At 49.8% G+C, this 15,067-nt stretch overlaps 1 protein-coding gene across 2 annotated transcripts in view; it reads right to left on the bottom strand.

Annotated features, from left to right (window-relative positions):
• DIS3L2 (DIS3 like 3'-5' exoribonuclease 2) overlaps positions 1-15,067 on the bottom strand; it is a 198,602-nt gene that overhangs the window by 31,734 nt on the left and 151,801 nt on the right. For both annotated transcript variants that reach the window (XM_068406001.1, XM_068406002.1), the window contains one exon: positions 7,329-7,408. In XM_068406001.1, coding sequence (XP_068262102.1) covers positions 7,329-7,408 — 80 coding nt within the window. The remainder of the gene's footprint in view (positions 1-7,328; positions 7,409-15,067) is intronic.

Below are 15,067 nucleotides of genomic sequence, written 5' to 3' on the forward strand. Positions count from 1 at the left end.
GCTGGTGCCAGTGCTCCCTACTTCTAACGCCACAGAATGGACAGCCAAACCTATATGCGGCAGAGAAGTTGCTCTGCACCATGACTATACATTGAAGGACACAGAGACTAAGCCAAAACAAGGGCTCCTTTTCCATATTTGTTATGAAAAAGTATGCCTAGAAATCCTGCTGGGAGAGGGATGGCTAGGGTGTCTGGAGATTTTCTAGCCAGATCTCAGTTCAGGAAAGGGCCTTCCTGGACACAAAATCAATCCAGCAACTTGAGTTCAAGGTGAAATTGAGAGGTTGCTTCTTGTGGAAGGAGCATTACTCACTCTTTCCCACGTCAGACCTGTCCTCTCCCATCTACCTAAGGGCTAATCAGAGACTTGTCTGACTCACGGCTACTAAAAAAACCCATATCCATAGGTTAGCAATTCTAGTCCAGATATAGCTCACTGCTTTGGGCATTAGTCAGACCTATACAGGCCAGGGAAATGGTGCTGAAATGCTGCTGAGGGCTTCCAAACATATTGTTAAGCAAAGGGATATGTAAACAGATCTCCAGGGATGATACATGAGACAGCATCTCTGACTCAATTACAATTGCAGCTGATTTTCTCACCTACTTGACTGCCACCAAATACCCAGACATCTAACACTGACACAAGGAGGTTTTACAGCTCCTCTCCAAGTGAACACTCTGTAATAGATAAGATGATAAACTCCCCTGATTCAAGCCAGGGAGAGGCAGGAAGGTCGTGCACTCACATGGGTTCAAGAGCCCAGTCTTCCCTACCCCTTGAAGGTGGAAGCACACACTGACTGCTCTGGTACCTCGTTGAGGATTTGGTGAAAGATCTACTGGTCCGTGGTCAGTATGTAATGTTGTGTAGGTCACCAAAGAAAGCCTCAAATGCTCATTTGGAAGTGGTCAGGCCATCTTCAAATCCCATCTGCTTGCTCAGGGGAAAGACAGGTTTCCTTGATCACCTTTTCCATTTGCAGCCCCCACGTTGCACTGACACTCCAAGGAGTTGGCAGTTACTATTTCTACAGCACTGACGGATTGGAAACCTGTTATTAAGCAGCAGGGTGGCAGGAGGAGGCAGGTCTGTGTCAAGAAAAGCAGCTAAGTAGCACGAGCCCTTGTTCCTCACCTAGAAGTGGCCATAGGGTCCCTTCTTCAAGGAAAGAACAACTCCCCGCTCCTCAAAGTCTCAGGTGACAAAGGCTATTTTGCAGCCTATGTCCCAGCAGTCTTTGGTTGTGAAAAACTGAGCTCATACCTTAGGCAGGAAGGATTATTTATCTGTTGAAGTTTTAAAGGTCAGCCTCCAGACTTATTCTCCTCGACAATTTACCCTACACTCAACCAATGCCAAAACCAGGAGGACTGGTTTATCTCCGCGTACAGTGACAGAATAATTCACCAGCCTCGCCTGGCCAACTGCAATGCTTACCCTTCGGCAGGTGAAGGATATACATCACCTGCTGACTTGGGTGAAGTTTAGTGCCCATCGGTCAAACAACGCTTACAGAAACCTAGCGATGTGCAGAGGTGAGCCCACAGAACTGCGGTGCAGCGGGACATGCCCCATCCCAGCTAAGCCAGCTTGTCCAATGGGGCACCCTAAAGTGAAAATCCCACCCTGGAGAATTTGACATTGGCTGGCAGACCCATTTCTGGAAATGGAATGAATTTTATTTTGATCTGAAATCTAAACAAGGCATTTCATAAGCTTCAGGTGGCTAATTGCTACTAGACAGCATCCATCCAAGCCTGAGATGTCAAGGGATTACGCGTATATGGATTTCCCCCATGAAATCCCAGTCTGACAGACAAGACAAACAAGAAGAGGTGCCACCTTCAGAGACTTCCCCGGCCCTGCAGGTCAGAGTAAGGCAGAGCACATATTTGCTGATCACTAACCAGAAAATCAGATGCCATCAGGGGAGACGACCGCTTCCTTTACACCAATACAGGCCGTGCTGCTTCGCTGGGATGCATGCCATGAAACAACCATGTCATAAGGCAGGTCAGGCACCCAGTGACTGTGTGAGCCATGCAGCAGCAATTTGCACAAACAACCCACTCTGCAAGCCTCAATTTCTCATAAGGAACAAAACATACTACGGTAAAGCTGCCAGGTCATTGCAAAGCAACCAGGTCCATGCTAAAGTCCAACACATGAGCTGTACACCTGAGAAGTACATCTGAAAACAAATCAGTTATGCTGCGTCAGCTGCTTTACATATTTTGTTCCTAGCACTCCCAGTGAACAGCTCTCCTAGCAGAAAAAGAATAAACCCCAAACAATTCTGCTTTGTGTTATTCAGAAAAATAAACCCTCCCAAACCTCCGCCCAAGCTCTGTTTACACCAAACCTGCTGCAGCCCTGACTGGTAGCAATAAATGGAGTGAGCTAATGCGTTAGTGACAAATAACCCGTTCAAACAATTCAAGCATAATTATAGGCTGGCTCTCCTGATGTAACATTGGGTACATCACTGCAGATACTACATTCACCTCATGAAAAGATTGCGCAGAGGAGCTCAGTTGGTAACCCAAACAGCATTATATATCACCAGCCTGTCAGCATCAGGAGTGCATGCACCCTGGCATTTGAAGTCCTGGTGTTTTAAGTGATAATCCAATGTACCAGGCATCATTGATCTCTATATAAAAGGGGGCACCACTTTTCCTTTCAACTGGAGCTATTTTTCACTTCTCATCCTGAAGAGTTGTGTGGTGCTGCCCGCAAGTGGCTACACTGCACAGCAGCTCTGTCTGTAGCACTCCGGGTCCCCAGAGAGAAAAAATGATCAATACTCCAACGCTGCTTTTCTAAGAGGTCTCTAAGTGCTTCCATGCGAGATGCTGCTCCTCTGGGTTTAGAAATTACTCTGAAGAGAACATGAAAGCCCCCACTGCAAATTCATAATCCTGACACAAACCCCAGCTGCAGCAAGGAATTAAAATGAAATTCATTGGCGAACTGCAAGCTGGTCTATTGGCAAAGGTGGCATCTGTGATGGGAGGAAGGGACCTACAAAAGAGACCAATACCTGGAGGCCAAGGGAGCAATAAAACCATGTTAGAGGAGAACCAGCTGGGGACAAGGAAGTGTCACAACGCCCTGCAAATATGGCTCACGTAACAGGATGAATCTTGACAGGGATTTACAGCTCCTCGGTGGGTCTGGGGTGGCAGGGACCTTGAGTACTGCATCATCTGAGAAAGGTGACAGTAATCAGAGAGTCTTGGGAGTGAAGACAAAGGCATCTGAAGGGTCAGACTTGCTGCGGGTAGGTGAGCACAGCCCAGGAGGTCTCTAGAGAAGTGTCTGGATAGCGACAGTGAATGCAGAAAAGAGACTGAATCTTCTATTTGTCGAATACAGACAAAAGACACTAAACTTCTTGCAATTAATTTCTTCCAGAAGGATCTCAAGCTGGCTTTGGCTCTTCCTGCACGCTGGCTGGAAGAAGTCTTTCATGATCATCTGTAACCTTTCTTGATCTCATCCTTCCACCACCTGGCAGCCCACAAGAGTAGGCCCTACCACGCCAGGCAGGCAGGCTTCAAAGTGGGCAGCCGCCGCTTCCTCAGCACAGCCTGTATCATACTCCTAGATCGGGGACCAGTGAGCGTGTGGTGGATGCGAACGGCCTTGATGGTCTTTTACTGCCTGGCTGGGTTTTGCAATTGGATCCCATGCAGGGCCAGAGAAACCCAGCGTGCGCAGAGGCAGCAGCAGAAAGCCAGTCCCAACCTCAACATCCGACTCATGCTGCAGTGACACCGCGGGTTGGCTGGCAGGGCTGTCCTCTCCTAGATGTGATGGCTCTGGGGCCACGTGAAGGCTGACAATATGCTCCTGTTCTTAACGTCATCCAGCACACATAACCAGCCATCTCTGTGTCACGGCACAGCGCTCCGGTCACAGGACAGCCATCCCACAGCACCCCGGTGTTCTGTCCATTATACTGACTGATCCCAATTAAATTCTCCCCATAGGGAGAATTTAAGTAACATGGCTTAAAAATGAGAAAGCAGACTGCTTGCTTCTGCCTGGGTCCAGGAAGAACTGAAGGGCTGGGAAGGACTGTCAGCCAAGGGGAGGAAAGTGTCTGGGTCTGAGCAGAGGAAAGAGAAGCGATGTCCCCTGGCCTCACCCCTGTGACCACATTGGCAGTAACAGCCTCTCTCCTCTGTACAGCTCCAAGCACAGCACTCGGATCACTAGTGGGATTATCAAGTGCCATCAGACACCAATATATTACAGCAGGGAGTGTAGGGGCGAGCAGCTGACTGCTCAGCACCTCTTCTGCTCTCAATCCAAGGCTCCCAAGGCTCCACTGAGTCTGGTCTCCCCAAAGTGCTCGGCACCCAGGGTGTGATAGTGGAGCGGGCACCTGGTGAGCGTTGTGCCCGTGAATGCTGCTGCAGGCAGGCAGGGAGGCAACGGGAAGCTGCGAGGAGCAGGCAAAACTTCCTTGGCAGGGTTTTATCATTTTAAAGGGAACAAATTCCAACTGATTGCCCTTGTAAGAGCCTGCATGGTACTTGCACTTCTAGCCTAAGCAATAGAAATTTTAATTGCTCTGGTAATTACACTTTCAGCAATGCTGTGGTCCTTTGTTCTGAGAGCAGGAGGCCAATATCTGCTGTGCTCCGCTGGCCCCGTCTGGCTGCAGCTTGGAACAGCATTTGCCACTTGGAGATGAAGGGACACTCCTCTGGTGACCAGGGTGGCAGTGAGCCTCACCATGCACAGCCCCGCTCTCACAGATCTCTGGGGCACTGGGCACACTCAGGTCAGAATGGTTTCCCATCAACCAGGATCACCTCCGCTTCCTCATGTTAAAGCTGCTGCTTGAGACCTTCAGACACCCACTATCCTGCCGCAAGTCTGTCCCCGGTGCTCTGCCAAGGACACTGGGCTCTGGGGTGCACATTTCCAGTCTTTCCGATGCATGAGCTTGCAGTGTATCACCAGCATTTCTTCTCTGGGCTGTAAACAGCTCCAAGACATGGTGCGGACACAAACAGAATCACACAGAATCACAGAATCACAGAATGTTAGGGATTGGAAGGGACCTCAAAAGATCATCTAGTCCAATCCCCCTGCCAGAGCAGGATTACCTAGACCATATCACACAGGAACGCGTCCAGGTGGGTTTTGAATGTCTCCAGAGAAGGAGACTCCACAACCTCTCTGGGAAGCCTGTGCCAGTGTTCGGTCACCCTCACCGTAAAGAACGTTACATTGCTTTAACTTCTAGATACAACTTTAGAAGGATGCAGAAGAGCTGTCATCCCCTTGGGTCCTGACGAGTACCGTCAAAGTCTGACTATGCTTGGGAGAACACAAGGCCTACAATTTACCCTGGGAAATTGCTAAGGAAAAATTATCACATCAACTGCCATGCTATTGTATGGGTAACAAATTAACCTTGTGAAAGGCCCAGTGCTTGAGAAGTACGGTCTATGCTTGGGTGAGCAGGAGCCGCGTTCGATGATCCACTACACTATTCAAATGCAATGCTCTGTTGCCAAAAAAGCTGCAGCGCACATGAGCTCCTCCAAAATCACCCTGGGTACAACCAGAACCACACACACGTTTGGCTCAGGGCACTTCACCTGCAAGAATGCATCAACCATAGCACAGACGCTTCAGTTCGCCAGCCAAGGACTGTCGGAGGCACTGGGCTGCACAGTGCTTAGGGGGATAAGTGTGTGAGCAAACTTAGCAAGGCTCTCCCTGGAAAATGGGATCCTGCTCCCCCAGGTTGGTCAAGCAAGCTATAAAATACAAAGCATGGGGCCCTGCAGGGAGGTATAACTGCAGTTTGGATCCGTCAGACGCACACAAAGTCTGGGTTTACTTGCAATTCCACTCATCCTGCCTGCACTGTATTTTTCCAACCCATGATCCTGGCTGGCATGGCTTGGGGTGGCTCGGCTCCCACGCTTGCCAGAAACGCAGGTCACAGCCATACATCTCTAAATCAACAGCTGCCAACATGCCACAGCTACTTTGTCACATGCTGGACCACTCACAGCTAAAAGCAAGTTTTCCAAGCGGAATTGCTATTGGCCTTAGTGTTTAAACAAAATAGCTCCACTCCCGTCCCCGGAGTTTCTTCAAACAATGGCACAAAACACCCACCGGAGCCTGGGGATAGGAGGGTCTGGGGCAGAAAAAAACACGGCTGCTGATTTTTGAGATATACGCCACACAATTAATAACACTGGATCTGTAAACATCCTTAACAAACCCCAACAGGTCTGGGGGGTTTCTTTTCCTCGCTATCCATTGTGTGCCACCGCCTTTTAAAACCTCAAAACCAAATGCTCTTCCCTTGTTGATTTTACGCTTTTGTGCTGAACGACACATCTCCCTGTTAGCTCAGTGGTGCTGGAGGTGCCAGCTCTCCTCATCCACGCCTCCAGGGCCGGGATAGTTGGGATGGGACCATGTACCACATGCTAATCGCCCATCCACAGGTGGGAAGGATTCTCCCAGAAATGATCTCCCTTCTTGTTTAAACACTGAGTTTTCTCAGCTTAGAAAGGGGCAGGTGCTGCTTGAGGATGTGCCTCTTCCTTGTCGGGACTGTTCTCATCAGCGTTTCAGAGCACAACTAATTACAGGCTGTTCCGTTCATTTACAATTTTATATAGTCTCCTTTTTTAGGTTAACCTTCAATAACTGGCAAGAAGCAGAATGATATGGGTGGAGGCAACAGGCTATGGATTTATGACATGCTGGTATTCAGGCAAAGTAACCCAGCGCGGACACAGAAATATCCTGAACTGTGCTGCTGCTGTCAATTTGATAATGAGAATGTGATTTGAAATAAAAACATCTTGGGTGCCAATTCACTACGGCAGCTAGTAAAAATAGGCAGAATACCTAGAAATTGAGGACTCTGTGCTCCAAACACATCCAAAGCTTGAATATCATACAGTACCTCACAAAAACAGAGTGCGTGGCTGCACTGGGGCTACAGTACCACAAAAGAAAGGCCACTCTGTGAACCCATGTGTGACCTTGAGCAGAGAGACTCTGTCAGAGTCTGTGGCACCCAAGAGCTGGCCTTTTAGCCAAATAAAAGCAGCTTTTAAATGCTGCAGAAGAAAGGGGGATGCAGGGCCTCGTGCATTTTAAAGGATCCAGCCTTTACGGGACCTGTTTCCAGTTTCAGGTCAAGCCTGAAGCCTGCTTTAATCTACTTTTAAGTGGTACAAGCAGTTGTGATCCCTCTGCCAGAAGGCAGGGCAGTTTCCTTTCAATGCACCTTCCTCTATCTGCTGCATGCAATCACCCGCGGGACTTACTTGTTGCTGTCCCGGTACTGATAGATATAACAGCCTTGAGGCATCCCACTCTCCTGGTCCAAGGTAAACGAGAGCTTCAGCTGCAGAGAGGAGACAGGGTGGGGGAGAATGAACAGAGAGGGAGAGAAAAAAAAAAAAAAAGGCAACATTTTAGGCTCTCAGTCATCACAGCAACTTCAAGCGAGGCTTGTGGGAGAAAGCTTAACTCACCGAGACTGACACGCAAACACCGTGGCCTGGAACATACCGCGGGGTTCCAAACCTCAGGGAAAAGTCACATGCGTTGCAGAAACTTCTCGCTTTTTCCACCCTTTGTTACTATAAAGTGTTTGTGGTTCTTCTGAAATGCATGGGTCATAACGGTTCACCCCTCCAAACCCACCCACACACACCACCCTTCACCAAAGCGATTGCGGTTCCCCTCAGACACTAAAGAAATGACTCTTCTCCATCGGCAGCTGTAGTTCCCACGAGTCTTTCTCTGAAAACTTTCCCGGCTCCATCTCGTTCCTCCAGTGCATTAGAACAGAGAAGAAACCACAGAGGGAAAGGTGACAGATTTTTCCTTCTGTGCAGAGTTATTAAAGAGCTGTTAGAAGGGTTTGCAGTTTGGATCGGCATCCGGCAGGAGGCTATGATGGGACCTGGAAGCTGCTTTCTTTGCAGCTCCAAGAAGGCTTTCGGCAAGGGCTTTCAGATTTCAAACACGGCTCGTTTTATTTAAGAGGGAAAAATTAATCCTCTTTCAACAAGCAATGGAATGGTTCTGCAAGGAGACTTTTTTTTTGCTGAAAACGTCCCCAGTGATTTTGTACGCTGAACTGCCTGGAAAACAGCACAAGGCTGAGCCCTGCAACAGGGGACACATCTGAGCAGCCCCGCTTTTCCCAGGGGAAGGCTGCTGGGCCCCAGACCAGTGTCCCACCAGCTCCTGCAGCCAGGAGGTGCAGTCCTGGGCTCTGCAGAGGGGCTGCAGACCCTGAGCAGCACCCAGCAGGCTGGGTAAGAGGGGCAGCATCCTTCGGAGGAGGTAGCTGCAGTCTTCAGTGCTCTGCACTGAGCGCTTTGGCTTTTTTGGGGTCACAGAGATTACTAACAGCAGGGCCATTACCACTGCTGGATCGTGCAGGACTCTTGAAATGGTCTGGGAAGACCATGACAAGGGCTAGAAGCCGAAGGAGGTTTGTTATGATGAGCCCGACTTTTTTTCAACAGGGAAAGGAGGACAGAGCGGTGTTGAGCCACTCCATCTGATCATGGACTCCTCTCCTCTAGGCTCCAAGGGAACTGCTAACTCAAATTAACCGCTGACTCAGGAATGAACACAGAATTAAAATATCTTTCTCCCAGAGGCTGTTAAGAAACTCCATGGGCTGAATCATTAGATGGTACACTGATTTTTCCTCCCCTAAAGGGCAGCAAAGTCATATGCTGTGCTCTCACTGACCCAAATAAAACTGCGTACCATTAAATCATTGAAAAATTCACCATCCTGGATACAGAGTTAAGAACCAACTACCAGGCTGAGGCCAAATCCAGCTGATCTCCCTTGACTTCTATGCCCCTCACTCTGTAAGCCTTTCTGAAACACACGCTCCTGCAACAGTGTGTAACACACGTGTTTTGCCTGTGTCTGTAGTACAAGTATCATGATTCATACCGCTATCCAGACCGTGATCTCTTACGCTCTCCGCAACTCCCCCTTCCTGTAAGCTCTGATCCCACTACAGCTTAGCAGCTTCCTCAGATCCACTTTGGAGACCGGTGCCAAGGCAGGACTAGCAGGGCCCGCTGCGGACGTTTCTTCCTGCTGAGATCCATGAAGCCAGGCTGCAGCTCCAGCCTTTCCAGATGCTATGATGGCACATGGCAGCTGCCCCATAGGAGCAGGAGGTCAGCAAGAAACAAGCAACCTTCCCAAGGGAGACAAATGATCACCTTGCTGTGGCATGGGCAAAGGTCACTTGTCTACAACCACAGTCCCCTCAAGTGAGCTGCCTTGGTTTGGGAAACCGAAGAAGGAACTGGGAACTGCCCAAAGCCATTTTTCTGGGCCAGGTTTTCCAAAGCTTTCCTGCTAGAATATCAGGAAGCACCTCCGAGGCAAAAGGGACAGCAGTTATCTCAGGCACAGCTCTACCTGGTCCTGTGCTTTGAGGAAAGGGCACTGCATTGCAGAGTCACTACAAAAGAAAATGGAAAATAGAGCAAAAGTGTGGCTTTGGGCACTTTCAACAATATTTCAGGACAAACTCAAGAATGCCTGAGTCTCTTGTGTGCAGCTCTCAGCTAAGCAGGCTTCGGGCTTGCAGTAACCGAGCATCTCTGGTTACAGCTCACCTGGGGGGAGGGAGGGAAGGAAGGAAGGAAGGAAGGAAGGAAGGAAGGAAGGAAGGAAGGAAGGAAGGAAGGAAGGAAGGAAGGAAGGAAGGAAGGAAGGAAGGAAGGAAGGGAGGGAGGGAGGGAGGAAAAGGGCTGGGAAGGAAAACAGCCTTGTTTGGACAGGCTGCTGGGGAAAGCTGTGGAGCAATCACGTATGGGAGGGTGACCTTTCCACTATCTGGGGGGACAGGGTCCCATGGAACCTGCCTACCCAAAAAGAAAAGATCACAGTTCCCAGAGATAATGGGTTTTCAGCTTTCTGTTATTTTAACCCTTCTTTGTCTGCTCATGGTATTCCAGACAAATAAAACACACCCTGTTTGGCAGGCTCAGCTGTCTCTGCTACCCGCCAGTGCCAGCAAGGCCTCTGTAATTGGGACTGTACACAGCTTGACCATCTGGGGCAACACTGTCAGGCAAGGAGATGCTACTGTCACCCACAGTGACAAGAAGACCTCACTCAGAGAAATGTCAGGGTCAGGCTGTCACATGGAGAGATGTGTAACTAAGGGTCTGTCCCAGCAACCATAGCTCAAGGTGGCCATGCTGTTGCTGATGCACAAAACCCTGCTCTTCTGCAGATCTGCCCTGCTGATGCACTGTCACAGCCTGCCAGGAGGGGGAAGAGGGGACCTCTGAACCTCACCCAGGCCAGGAGTCCTTACGGACCCCAAATGAACAGCCAAGCTCTGGCTGTGTGGCCACGGGCAATGCTTCGGCTGCCTTTGCTCATTTGGTGGCATTTGGTCTCTGCAGAGAGCACGGAGCCCCCAAGCAAAACTCATCACAGGGGGGAAAGAGAGTGGGTAAGGCAGGTAGAGAAGGACTAGCTGAGCACTGCCAGGAGGCAAACTGGGACACAGAGACTGGAAGCTTCCTACTAAGGTTGAAAAGGTTGTCCACACCCACTCGATATCACGTAGTTGGGTCCTCTCTGCCGTTGGAGCCACAGGAGCGCTCCACTGACCGCCCTCAGACACGTACTCACTTCTGCATGGCCGTGCTTGGCTGCAAAGGAGCTTATGCTCCCCGGCACCTCGGTGCTCTGGAAGATCTGCTCCACACATCTTTCCTCTTATGCTAAAGCTAATCTGTGAGGTGTCTGCTGCCACAGACCTCCGAGAACAAAATTCAAGTGTCCTTTCCCAGCTCTCCGCACACCCTACACTGCTGCTTCTCTCTGGTCTCATCTTCTCCAGCAGCCGCCCTTTCCTTTTGTTCACTAAGCACAAAACCTCTGGTTACTTCTGAATTAAAGAAGGTTGCAGGGCAAGGCTGGGGGCAGGAGATATGTCAGGAGCTGATCGACCACTTTACCATTCCTCCTATCTGACTTCTGCTACCGCAATGTCACGAGACATCCAGAGCCTCCCAGGTACATGAAACCCTACGAAACACACAGGCTTTTGCAATCCTCCCTCTGGCACAGCTTTAACTCTTAACCAATTTGACAACATTGCTCCAATACCGCGTGTTGCTTTGAAGCTCCTTTTTGTGTGTCAGTGCTCCTTGTCAGAACGCAAAGGCTCGCTGTAAAGTCGGCAAACAAACTAATACCAAGACAAAGGAAAGGGCACTGCTCTTCAAAATACCAGATTTTATCCCTGCAGGGGCAATAGAGGACTGAGATTTCTTATAGAAATGCAAGCGCAGGGTGACCCCAACACAAGGAAGGCTCATCAGATCAAGGGATCTTCAGCATTAAACATATGAGATAATTTCAGTTTACAAGACACTGCTGGGCTTCACTGGGAGAGGAAATTTCCCAGCGCCGTACTGCGGTGTGATTTGGCTTGCATTGCGCCCTTCGGTAGCATAGCCCCAGAGCTCCCATGCTAATAAAGATCCCTTTCCACTTCAATAGCTTTGCACATAAAGAAATGCTCGGCATGGTGCGTGCGTGAACTCAGTGGGAGAGGGAGCTGGAACGTAGCCATGCTGAGAACAGAGTGCTGCCTACCAGGCGAGCCCCATCAATAATTGAGATGTCAGAGGCACAGGGAGGTGTGTGAATAAGGGCTGTCAAAAGGAGTAATTGGGATCTGTGTGGATACAGTGATGGATAGGCTCGCTCACCACCAGACACAATTGCGATACACCCAAACAGAAGAGGAGCAAGGTGCTGAAATTCAAAGGGTCTGGGGCAGACTGTTTGATGGGCAGGATGTCGTTGCCTCCATGGAGGAGAGCATCACACCCAAGGTACCAAGCAGGCATGGGCTTGCTGTCCGGTGACTGGTGGATGGAGCAAGAGAATGCACTTACAGCACGTGGACCATCCCTGGTAACGTTTGGTGGTGCGTACTGCCAACTCCAGGTGAAGGTAATGTCACTTCCTTGAGGAAAGTCATCTCCTGCCCACGGTGGTCACTGGGCAGAGGGCTGTGTGCACATAACACTTGTTCATGCAATGGCTCCACTCTCTAGGTTGGTAACATCATCCCCCTCTCTATTCCTTCATCCTTAAATCCAGCACAGGATGCAGCTGGCTGACAGTGGGATGCCTCCTTGCTCCTCCTTGTTCCTCCACCCACCAGACAACAATATGCTTCATCTGCACCCAAGGGTTTCCACACATTCCCCTGACAGTGGTGAGCAGACACCAAACCAGCACACAGACACGGACAGACACGAGACACCAGCGAAAGCAGAAGGGTTCAGGGGAGCTGCCCTTCACTGCAGCAACAGCTCTGTGCTGCCTGATCCCTGCAGGGACCCAGTGCCCCGCTCTGAGCAGACAGGCCTTGGTGAAGGTTGTAGGGGAAGCTGCCTACATCCTGGGGCTTCCTCCACCAAGGCCAAAAAGAGGCTTTTCAGAAAGGGGGAGAATTGCTTAACACTGTCATGGACCTCCACGCTCGCCTGAGCTTTGGTGCAGCCAGTGGCTGTCCTTGTTTTAAAGAAAGTTTTAGACCTGCAGCAATTAGGGGCCCCGTCATGTGATAAAGCCTGGTAGCTCCAACAAGGAGAGAGAGTGAGGAGCAGCCTCCTGGCTGCTGAAAAGCTGCCAGTACCTATATTGACTTGACTGGGCAAATTCTGCATGCCCCTTGAGTAAATGGTTTGGCTTGGATCCCCCCATTCCCAGCCTTGGCTCCAAGCAGCAAACCTCCATCATTAGATGAAAAGTTTTCTCTACACATGCACTGTATCAGAGAGGTATTATCGGTTCAGCCGAGTAACCAGGTCAAAGACTTCAGATGTCCCAATTCTGGGGCAATGTAAGGGCATGCTTCAGCCAGCCTTGGTTATAACCAAGGTAATTGCACCAATGTGGTGGGGTATTCAAGCAGAAAGAGTTTACCCAGGGCAAGAAGGAGAGACAGAACACAGCCTCCAAGACAAAAACCAGGGGACTGGATCTAAAGATTACATGGAGAACAGTCTCCTGAAATGCAGGGGTTCTTCTCTACCCTTGGCATGTACTCAATTTTAACCCTGTTTGCGTGGAAGTCCAAAAAGACTGGTATCGGCTCCCTCTTGGAATAAAGGTTCCCCTTCTCCAGCAAGCTCTAAGAAAGCTTTTTAAGAATAAACTTAGTCATCAAGCAGGTTTTTATGCCCCGCCCAAACTTCAGTTTTGACCTGAAAAAAAAATAGCCCTGAAGTCCTGACACTCACTTTTAAAACCACAAAAAACGAGCCGTGCTCCAGCAATGTAATCACAGAGTTTTCTGGCACCTTGTCCCTTAAAAATACATCCATCTGCCTTCACACAAGCCATCAAACTCAATCTTGTTCACAATGGATTTCCCAATTCCTGCGTGCTGGAAGGCCTGCAGCGGTGCTGGCTGTGCCGGCTGGACGAGCCCTTACAGAAGTGCAGCCTCTGCAAACCTCACAGCTGTGTTTTCACTTAAAGAAGCTGCTCTTGAGACCGAAGCACTTCTCCTTCCACGAGCTTTTCTATTTGCGCTGCAGTTTGAAATTGCTGGAGCAAGACCCTGGGTAGAGGCTGAAGAACATGTCGTAAGGACAGGACAGGGGTAACAAAGGAGAAACCAAAAGCCCTACAGTGGAAAAAGAGGAAAGACAAGGAAGCTTAATACCAGCTCAACTAGTTACCTGTCGCATTGGGTTGGGGTGGTCCTTCCCTTTTGGCTATGCAGCCAGCAAAAGTTTGGCCAATGTCAGTACCTGGTTATGGGACTGCCATTGCTACTGGTTGGGAGTCCTGAACTGGTCCTAAACTGGTCCCATCTCACCCATTGCTTCCTCAGTGAGACCCCTTCTCCCCATCCCTAAATACACATTTTACAGGTGAAGGTGTAAATTCTCTAGGAGGCTCCTGAAGCCGTCGCTGCTGCCCTGTGTCCTCAGCACTGCCAATCCCCAGGAGACACAGGCAAGCAGACAGGTAAATCGGCTGTCCCATAAGCCTGCTCCTCGGGGAAAGGGTGCTCGGAAAGGGACGTCACTGGGAGCTGATCTTCCCTCTTCTTCCTGCCCTATTGTCACCACTCCTGAGACATCTCAACCCCTAAACTGAAGTGCAGAGCAGGCACAGGAAGGCATCAGCAAGGAACATGCTGGGCGCCCAGCACGCTCCACAGCCAGCCAACCCGTACATCCTGGAGCTCCTGCGTGTGAGATGACAGTGCTGTGTTTGACAGAAATTCCTTGCCAGCCTTGCTCCCTTTCACAGGTCAGAAGAACAACTGCGTGTAAATAGGCACCAGAGCAAAGGGTGACTGATTTCTAGGGGTGGGACCTCCTCTCCTTTCCTGCTTTACTTTCTAGTCTTGAGGTCTCCTGTACAGAAGGGTTCTCTCTTACTTGCAACAATACAACACATCATTTTGGGTTTTACTCATTCTGCACCACCCGAGCTGCACATCTCTCTAGTGTCTCTTCCCTCTCATGACATTAGCCAGCAAACTACCTCTGTTAACAGTCTACAAGATCCACACGTATGGCTAAAGGACAATGTCAACCCAAAACCCAATCCAGCTCATGAAATGGAGCTGAAACTCCTTTGGGGTATTACTCTGGCCTGAATCCCTCTTCTCGTTTCTATGTTACAATCCTATAGTTTACTCAAATGTTATTTCTCTCCTCTGCTGCTGCCTGCAACCCACAACTGCATAAAATACATGCAAAGCCAGTGAATCCCTGACATGGGAAGATGGAAGACAGCAGATAGCTTTTCCCCCATCTTAAACTAACCTCCTAGGCCAGAGGTTCCCAGTCTGGGACCCAAAGCCACAATAAGCCATTACTAAATTATCCTACATGCTGCAGCAGGTCTTGCTCTCCAAATATCTCCTCTGGGATGCAGTGAGGACCCTGGGGTCTTCCCATCATGGGAGCGAAGTCACCAGCACGTGTTCCCTGGGACATATGAGGGCTGCTCTGTT

The sequence above is a fragment of the Nyctibius grandis genome, chromosome 8, assembly GCF_013368605.1.
Source record: "Nyctibius grandis isolate bNycGra1 chromosome 8, bNycGra1.pri, whole genome shotgun sequence".
Classification (NCBI taxonomy): Eukaryota; Metazoa; Chordata; class Aves; order Nyctibiiformes; family Nyctibiidae; genus Nyctibius; species Nyctibius grandis.